Here is a 9,915-nt window from a genome sequence, read left to right on the forward strand (position 1 = left end):
TTTTTTGTTTTTTTGAGACGGAGTCTCGCTCTGTCACCCAGGCTGGAGTGCAGTGGAGCGATTAAGCTCACTGCAACCTCAGCCTCCCGCGTTCCAGCAATTCTCCCGCCCGAGCCTCCCGAATAGCTGGGATTACAGGTGTGCACCACCATACCCGGCTAATTTTTTGTATTTTTTGTAGAGACAAGTTTTCACCATGTTGGCCAGGCTGGTCTTGAACTCCTGACCTCAAGTGATCTGCCCACCTCGGCCTCCCACAGTGCTGAGATTACAGGCGTGAGCCACTGCAGCTGGCCTTTTCTTTTCTTTTACCCAGAGACTAAGGTCATAGGAACTGTGCACATGAAGGATTTGGGTGAGGAAAAGGTTGGAAATCAGACAGAAAATTGAGATGAGATGACAAGGTCAAGGTTTGTACTTTTTTATTTATTTATTTTTTTGACACAGAGTCTCGTTCTCTCTCCCAGGCTGGAGTGCAGTGGTGTGATCTAGGCTCACTGCAACTTCTACCTTTTGGGTTTAAGCAATTCTTGTGCCTCAGCCTCCTGTATAGCTGGGATTACAGGCATGTGCACCAACACATCCAGCTAATTTTTGTATTTTTAGTAAAGACAGGGTTTCACCATGTTGCCCAGGCTGCTCTCCAACTCCTGATCTCAAGTGATCTGCCCGCCTCAGCTTCCCAAAGTGCTGGGATTACAAGTGTAAGCCACCATGCCCAGCCTGTACTTTTTTTTTTTTTCTTTAAGAGAAAGGGTCTTGCTCTGTCATCCAGGCTGGAGTGCAGTGGTGCGATCATACCACACTGCAGCCTCAAACTCCTGGGGTCAAACAATCCTCCTGTCTCAGCCTCCCAAAGTGTTGGGACTACAGGCATGTGTCACCATGCCTGGCTAATTTTAAAAATTTTTTGTATAGATGGAGTCTCGCTATGATACCAAGGGATGTAAATATCATTATTATCGGGCCAGGTGCGGTGGCTCACGCCTGTAATCCCAGCACTTTGGGAGGCCGAAGCGGGTGGATCATGAGGTCAGGAGTTTGATACCAGCCTGGCCAAGATGGTGAAACTCCGTCTCTAGTAAAAATACAAAAATTAGCCGGGCGTGGTGACTCATGCCTGTAGTCCCAGCTACTTGGGGGGCTGAGGCAGGAGAATTGCTTGAACCTGGGAAGCAGAGGTTGCGGTTAGCCGAGATCATGCCATTGCACTCCAGCCTCGGTGACAAGAGTGAAACTCCGTCTAAAAAAATATATATATATATTACTATTATTATTATTTTTTGAGATGGAGTTTCACTCTTGTCACCCAGGCTGGAGTGCAATGGCGCAATCTCGGCTCACCGCAACCTCCGCCTCCCGGGTTCAAGCGATTCTCCTGCCTCTGCCTCCCAAGTAGCTGGGATTACAGGTGCCCACCACCACGCCCGGCTATTTTTTTGTATTTTTTAGTAGAGATGGGGTTTCACCATGCTGGCCAGGCTGGTCTTGAACAACTCCTGACTTCATGTGATCTGCCTGCCTCAGCCTCCCAAAGTGCTGAGATTACAGGCATGAGCCACCGTGCCTGGCCAAGGGATTACATATTTTTAATTAAGGAAGACCTGAGCATATTTATAATATATGGGAGAGGAGCTAAGGGCAAGGGCGAGAGGGAAGATGATAGAGAAGTCCTGGAGGAAGTTGAAAAGGGGAGGCAAGAACATATGCCAAAGGGTGCAACACTTCTTCTGAGTCCAAAAGGAAGGAGTAGGCTGGATGCGGTAGCTCACGCCTGTAATCCCAGCACTTTGGGAGGCCGAGGTGGGCGGATCACTTGAGGTCAGGAGTTTAAGACCAGCCTGACCAACATGGTGAAACCCTGTCTCTACTAAAAATACAAAAATTAGCTGGGCTTGGTGGCTCATGCCTGTAATCCCAACTACTGGGGAGATGAGGCAGGAGAATCGCTTGAACCAGGGAGGCAGAGGTTGCAGTGAGCCGAGATCAAGGCACTGCACTCCAGCCCGGCAACAGTGCAAGACTCTGTCTCAAAAAAAAAAAAAAAAAAAAAGGAAGGAGTAAAAGTGGAGAGAAATTTTTGAGTGATGAATCAAGTATAGAGACAGACGGAAAACTTAAAGGGTTCACATGCATGGCCTCAATCTCATAAAGCAGGAACGAAAGGCATTCTGAAGAGAGCAGAGAGATGGGGACAGGTGGAGTGGCTTGATGAATGTGGAAAAATTTGTATAGTTATCTTGAGGGTGACGGAGTCAATAAAAGACAAAGGATCACGGAGCTGCCCTTAGAGCCCCGCAGTGAGGATAGTCAGGGAATCTGGGACTTGGCAAACATGTTCTGGTTATTTTTCTTCCAGCAATACTCCAGAGCCCAGGAGCGAAAAAAAGAGATGGGGGAAATGGAGCAACGATCATTGGTTTGGGAACTGACCTGTAGGTAGGTAGGTAGGTAAGGGGACAGAATTGAGTAGTTTAGGGTGGTTAAGGAGTCAGATAAAACCAAAAGGGGTCCTAGGTCTTGAGACAAGAAAGGCGAGGTCATGGCAGAGGTGAGAGATAGGTGGTTGTGGTCAAAGGCTGCAGCTCTGAATCATGGAAGTAGGGCTGTCTCTAGTGATTCAAGCTACAAAGTGTGCTCCCATGGGTGCTGCAGGAGCCTGAGGAATGGTGAAGTCAAAGGAAATTGGAGGGCCGGGTTTGTCACCTGTTATCCCTTTGGGAGGCTGAGGTCTGGAGATCGCTTGAGCCCAGGAGTTTGAGACCAACCTGGGCCAACATAGTGAGTGCCCATCTCTAGAAAATATTAGCCAGGTTGCTGGGAGCGTTAACTCACTCCTGTAGTCCCAGCACTTTGGGAGGTCGAGGCAGGAGGATTACTTGAGCCCAGGAGTTTGGTGAGACCCCCATCTGTACCAAAACAACAACAAAATATATTTAATAACTGGGTGTGGTGGTGTGCACCTGTAGTCCCAGCTACTCAGGAGGCTGAAGCCGGACGATCGCCATATCTTGGGAGGTAGAGGCTGCAGTGAGCTGTGATTGTGCCACTGTATTCCAGCCTGGGCAACAAAGGGAGACCTTTCTCAAAGATAAACAAACAGATAAATAAATAAATAATTAAAAATAAAACAAAGGACACTGGAATTGAGGAGCTTGGGTAATTGTGAGTTGATCAAATTAAATGGTAATTCACAGAAATGTTAATATTAAAAGAAGCCTAGCATAGAGGAAACAAAAGTAGGCTGGGATCTGGAGATCTGGGCTTTATTTGCCGTTCTACTTCAGCAACAAAAATTCACCGCTTTGGGGAAGACATGACCTTTCTCTGGGGTTGAACCAGAAGACTTCCCAGGACTCTTCCTGCTCCAAAAGATAGGGCTTTTTAGGATAACAGCCAGGGACTGGCTGGTGACGAGGACTCCTCCTGCCGGTCTTCCTCTTTCCAGAAAGGCGTCCGGAACCTTTCTGCATTGCCTTCTGCCCGGACGTGCGGAAGCGAAGGCCGGAAGTCCTTAGCCGGTAGCTTCCGGGTTTCCTGGGCTACTACGATGGCGATGAGTTTCGAGTGGCCGTGGCAGTATCGCTTCCCACCCTTCTTTACGTGAGGCTCAGACCCCAAGAAGCCCCGCTGTGCCTCCCTCCCCTCCCCGGACCCTGGGCTCAGCCCTGATGCTTCACATGGGGAGGGGGAGAAAAGACCCGGCCGCCAACACCCTCAGTCCCTTACTTTCTTCCTGAAACGCGTCCCAGGCAAGTGCTGCCTCCCGCCCTCTAATTCTGCGCCCCACTCCCTTCACCCGGCAGGTTACAACCGAATGTGGACACTCGGCAGAAGCAGCTGGCCGCCTGGTGCTCGCTGGTCCTGTCCTTCTGCCGCCTGCACAAACAGTCCAGCATGACGGTGATGGAAGCTCAGGAGAGCCCGCTCTTCAACAACGTCAAGCTACAGCGTATCCTCCCTCAGGCTCTTCCACAGCCCATACACATGCACTAATGCGCTTTCACACATGCCCAGACGCCCCCCCCCCCGCCAGCCCCCCTTTACCCATGGTAGGCAGATTCCCACCCAAATTGGACTTAAAGAGTGAAAATGTGTGGCTGACATTTTCCGCCGGCAAATGCAGTAGCATACCCTGTTGTTCTTGGCAGTGATGACTGCTCGGATGTCATTAAGGTCTTAGAATTTCTGCCCTGAAGCCAAGTTCCAAGCTTTTTAAACTAAACCCTTTTGACTGTTTGTATCTTCCATCCTTTTGTGTGTGAGGCCCAGACTTGGGTAACTACCTTTATTTATTTTCTCTGCCCCCCTCCTGCCAGGAAGTAAGGGTCATTTGTTTTTGCTGCCTGATTCATCCCTAAAATACCTGTGGAGAAAGGCTGAAGGAAGGCAACAGACAGAGGGTGAGGAATGACAGTACCTTTCATTTTCTAAAGCTCCTTTCTTTCTTTCTTTTTTTTTGGAGACAGGGTCTTCCTCTCTTGCTCAGGCTGGAATGCAGTGGCACAATCACATAAAGCTCCTTTTAATTGGAAGAGTTTCTCTTTACCTTCCTCCTTTGAATATCCAGGAAATGCCAATTCATATCATGTTGGGAAATTGCACACATATGTGTGTGGGAGAGGAAGGGGCAGGTGTTTCTTAACATGGGACTGGCTCTGAGAATTTTTATCCTACCCAACTCATGTGTATGCCATTCCCTTAACCTTAAACCAGGAAAGCTTCCTGTGGAGTCGATCCAGATTGTATTAGAGGAACTGAGGAAGAAAGGTGGGTTCAGTTCCCCAGATTCCTTATTTTTCTTCCTAGTTGGGTTTTCCTGAGGGCAAATTAGGATAAGTCTTTTTCCCTTTAATAACTTTTTCTCTCTCCTGGCTTGAAGGCCAGAGTCTTCTGTAAAGTAGGCAGCCCAATTCCCACGTCCTTTCTTCTTCTTTGTACACAAAATTGAAATCCCTGTCTGTGCCCTAAACCTGAAGAGAAGTGGAAGAAGGATGAGTGCCTTGTAGATAATAATAGTAAAATAAATATTGAATCTCTCTTTCTGAAAGCTGAGTGTCTTCCACTCTGTCCCACCTTGGTATTTTTTTGCCTGTTTATTTCTTTTTAGATCATGATACTTTTTTGGGGGGGAAAGAGATAAGGTCTCACTGTCACCCAGGCTGGAGTGCAGTGGCTCAGTCCTATCTCACTGCAGCCTCGACTTCCCAGGCTCAGGTGATCCTCCCATCTCAGCCTCCTGAGTAGTTGAGACCACAGGCATGTGTCACTACACACCTGGCTAATTTTTTGTATTTTCTGTAGAGAGAATTTTTGGTATTTTCTGTAGGGTCTCGTCATGTTGCCCAGGCTAGTTTCGAACTCCTGGGCTCAAGTGATCCTCTCGCCTTGGCCTCCCAAAGTGTAAGCCACTGCGCCTGGTTGTGCTTTCATAAGTATCTGTTTTACAGGGAACCTCGAGTGGTTGGATAAGAGTAAGTCTAGCTTCCTGATCATGTGGCGGAGGCCAGAAGAATGGGGGAAACTCATCTATCAGTGGGTGAGATCATTCTTCTGCCAAGTATTCAACAGTGACCCATGGCAAAGGTTAACTATATTACGGCCTAGCAGATAGCCGGTGTTCCCAGATCCAGACTGAGCAAAATGGGGAGGGAGCAGAAAGAGGAAGTGTAGGCCTTCTAGGCAAACCTCTTTAAGTGACTCAGTGTCTTTGGCTGCATAGAACCTCCCTTTCTTTGCCTGTGGGAGGCCAGGGGCTATGTGAGGCCATATTTGGAGAATGCAGAACTGGGAACCCTGAGTGCTATTGTTGGCTGGAGCCTCTGGCCACAGGAGATAAATGGGGAAAGGAAGGGAAAAAACCTGGGGCCCCTCCCCCACTGCACCGTTATGGGACTGTCCACAACATGAATGAGATATTCTGAACCAGTGTGGGTGTGGGGACAGAATACTCTTCCCCCTAAACCACCAGCCCCAAACATTCCCAAGGAAGAGAAGAGGGTAAGAAGCATCAACATTCTAAATATAACAAATACACACCATCCATTCTTGAACAGGAAAACAACCAGAATGAGAGGTCGAGGTCACTCCTCAGACACGTGAAGACCTGTGGTTTAGTGGTTCCAAATGAGTGTGTACACATATAAATATAGCACTTGTAGGGTTTATGGCTTTTAGGCCACTCTGCAGAGGTGACAGTGAGTCCTGGTTTGGGAATAGGTATCATTCCTGGATCAGAGAGGTGGAGCTGATGAATTTACTGTCTCCCAGGAGATTCTTGGTTCTAATTCACTCCTCATTTTCTGTGTTCACAGGTTTCCAGGAGTGGCCAGAACAACTCCGTCTTTACCCTGTATGAACTGACTAATGGGGAAGACACAGAGGATGAGGGTAATGCCTTTCCCTTCCCACTCACAGTTCATTTTTTGTTTTGTTTTTGTTTTTGTTTTTCCGATATGGAGTCTTGCTCTGTTACCCACGCTGGAGTGCAATGGTGCAATCTCGGCTCACTGCAACCTCTGCCTCCTAGGTTGAAGCCATTCTCCTGCCTCAGCTTCCCGAGTAGCTGGGATTATAGGTGCGCGCCACCACGCCTGGCTAATTTTTTGTATTTTTAGTAGAGATGGGGTTTTACCATGTTGGCCAGGTTGTTCTTGAACTCCTAACCTCGTGATCCGCCTGCCTTGGCCTCCCAAAGTGCTGGGATTACACGTGTGAGCCACTGTCCCGGCCTTTTTTTTTTTTTTTTTTGATACAGAGTCACTGTCACTCAGGCTGGAGTGCAGTGGCACAGTCTCTGCTCACTGCAACCTCCGCCTCCTATGTTCAAGCAATTCTAAGTTCTTAACCCGTGTCCAAGGATTCCATAAGCCACCTGAATTCACATGCAAAATATCCCAAATTTTGTTTTTGTGGATGCATGTGCATTTTTCTAGGGATAGGTTAGATATTGCAAGATTTCCAAGGGCATCTATGACCCATGAAAAGTTAAGAATTTCACTTTCAGCTGGGCACAGTGGCTCGTGCCTGTAATCCTAGCACTTTGGGAGGCTAAGGTGGGAGGATTGCTTGACGTCAGGAGTTTGAGACCAGCCTGGGCAACATAGGGAGATCCTGTCTCTACAAAAAATTTAAAAATCAGCTGGGTGTGGTGCTGTGCACCAGTAGTCTCAGTTACTCAGAAGGCTTAGGTGGGAGGATCGCTTGAGCCCAGGAGGTCAAGGCTGCAGTGAGCTATGATCACGCTACTGCACTCCAGCCTGGGCAACAGAGCGAGATCCTGTCTTAAAAAATAACAGTAGGCCGGGTGCAGTGGCTCACGCCTGTAATCCCAGCACTTTGGGAGGCCGAGGCAGGTGGGTCATCTGAGGTCAGGAGTTCCAGACCAGCCTGGCCAACATAGTGAAACCCTGTCTCTACTAAAAATACAAAAATTAGCCGGGCATGGTGGTGCATGCTTGTAATCTGAGCTACTTGGGAGGCTGCAGCAGGAGGATCGCTTGAACCCAAAGGCAGAGGTTGCAGTAAGCCAAGATCACACCACTGCACTCTAGCCTGGATGACAGAGCGAGACTCCATCTCAGAAAATAAAAATAATAATAATAATAAAATACTATAAATAAACTTTCTTCATTCAGCATCTGCTATAGATGCCGAATGAGAAACAAGGGCAGGGGATTAAGCTTGAAATCTCATTCTTTGCTGACTCAGGCTCTCTTTCACCCTTTATTCTTATAGAGGGCTCAAGATCTGTGGGTGTCAGCTGAAGAGATTGGGCCAACACCCCCAGCCCATTTAAATACTTTGGTTTCTGGCCAGGCAAGGATTTGTATAGTGTTTGATTTTTACATAGCGTAAACACTCTTAGTTCTTTTTCTCCGACTCCAGATTCTGATCCTCTGGATCACCACAAGTTTCGATCTTAGCTGGGATAACAGGGGGTGTCTCCCCTTTCTGCCAGGCCCTGGCTGCCCTAGCAGAGTTTATAGCTCTTGGCTGTTCCCCCTCCTGCCCTGCAGGTCTCTGCTTGCTACTCCCACCATCACCCCATGATTTTAGCACTGTAGACTTGCCCAGCCCACCACTCAGGCTGGGCAAAGTTGTAGGCTTCCTCAGAAAGCAAGCTCCCTGACTTAGCTGAGCCCCCGCAGGGGGTGAGGTAAGCAAGCCTGTCAGGGCTTGCCTGCTGCCTCCCACATCTCCCTGCAGTATCTTACCATATCTCCACATACTCAGCTAGCCATAGGCTCCCCAATTTTTTTTTTTTTTTTTTTTTTTTTGAGACGAAGTCTTGCTCTGTCTCCCAAGCTGGAGTGCAGTTGCGTGATCTTGACTCACTGCAACCTCCACCTCCTGGGTTCAAGTGATTCTTCTGCCTCAGCCTCCTAAGTAGCTGGGATTACAGGTGACCACCACCATGCCCAGCTAATTTTTGTATTTTTAGTAGAGACAGGGTTTCTCCATGTTGGCCAGGCTGGTCTAGAACTCCTGATCTCAAGTGACCCTCCCACCTCAGCCTCCCAAAGTTCTGGGATTACAGGCGTGAGCCACCGCGCCTGGCCTGTGCTCCCAGCTAAAAGCTAGAAAAAGGGCAGATAACAGTGCTGGAGTTTAACAGTCTCCTGGCCAGGGGTGCTGGCTATATTCTTTGTGTTAGGATAGATCCTCTAGGGTCAGTGTCTAGTGACAATGGCTCCCATCTCCCTAGGCCTGATTTTCACGGCCCCTTTGTGGCCCTGAAGCAGATGGTGTCATTCTTGTGCATCAGACACAAATGCTAGGTGTGGGGGAGGTTGAGTCTGAGAGGAGAACCAGGAAGGGGGAAATAAGCACAAACTCATTTCATGCTGATTCAGGCTTTCTTCCACCCCTTACTCCTAAGGAGTGCCTGGGAAGTGTGGGTGGCAGCTGTAGCAGTATAGATGGCATATGCATACCCTGCCTCTGGGAGGTCTCGGCTTCCAGCCAGAGCACTCTCCTCAGAGGCCTTGGGCCCCAGGAGCTGATTGTCTCTGACTGCCTCTCTCTCCCTGTTCAGAGTTCCATGGGCTGGATGAAGCCACTCTACTGCGGGCTCTGCAGGCCCTACAGCAGGAGCACAAGGCCGAGATCATCACCGTCAGCGATGGCCGAGGCGTCAAGTTCTTCTAGCAGGGACCTGTTTCCCTTTACTTCTTACCTCCCACCTTTCCAGGGCTTTCAAAAGGAGACAGACCCAGTGTCCCTCAAAGACTGGATCTGTGACTCCACCAGACTCAAAAGGACTCCAGTCCTGAAGGCTGGGACCTGGGGATGCGTTTCTCACACCCCATATGTCTGTCCCTTGGATAGGGTGAGGCTGAAGCACCAGGGAGAAAAGATGTGCTTCTTCTTGCCCTACCTCCTTTCCCATCCTAGACTGTCCTTGAGCCAGGGTCTGTAAACCTGACACTTTATATGTGTTCACACATGTAAGTACATACACACATGCGCCTGCAGCACATGCTTCTGTCTCCTCCTCCTTCCACCCCTTTAGCTGCTGTTGCCTCCCTTCTCAGGCTGGTGCTGGATCCTTCCCAGGGGATGGGGGAAGCCCTGGCTGCAGGCAGCCTTCCAGGCAATATGAAGATAGGAGGCCCACGGGCCTGGCAGTGAGAGGTGTGGCCCGACACCGATTTATGATATTAAAATCTCAACTCCCACTGCCTGCCTCTTAAATTACTACAGTACTGGAATGGGGATGGGGAGGGCTGTGAAGCGTTGCCACCTGAGTAAATCCCAGCCTGGGAGAGGGGAGAGAAAAGAAAGCTTATGGCTTTTGTAGAAGAAAAGGTCCTCCAGGGCCCTGTGGGCTCCAGTGAGCCTGTGGTTTTACATCTGCTGTGTGGAGGAGTGCTGATGGAACACAGCTTGGGGACAGACTGCTTTCTCTCTGAA

The 9,915-nt window shown here is 49.1% G+C and overlaps 1 protein-coding gene across 1 annotated transcript; it reads left to right on the forward strand.

The window, feature by feature from the left end:
- The first annotated feature begins 3,496 nt into the window (after window positions 1-3,496).
- On the forward strand, window positions 3,497-9,680 carry VPS25 (vacuolar protein sorting 25 homolog). The gene is made up of 6 exons (XM_054457653.2): window positions 3,497-3,603; window positions 3,807-3,952; window positions 4,717-4,770; window positions 5,451-5,539; window positions 6,315-6,390; window positions 9,038-9,680. The coding sequence occupies exons 1-6, from the start codon at window positions 3,551-3,553 to the stop codon at window positions 9,148-9,150; spliced, it is 531 nt and encodes a 176-aa protein (XP_054313628.1). The 5' UTR covers window positions 3,497-3,550; the 3' UTR covers window positions 9,151-9,680.
- The last annotated feature ends 235 nt before the right edge of the window (window positions 9,681-9,915 follow it).

The sequence above is a fragment of the Pongo pygmaeus genome, chromosome 19, assembly GCF_028885625.2.
Source record: "Pongo pygmaeus isolate AG05252 chromosome 19, NHGRI_mPonPyg2-v2.0_pri, whole genome shotgun sequence".
NCBI lineage: Eukaryota > Metazoa > Chordata > Mammalia > Primates > Hominidae > Pongo > Pongo pygmaeus.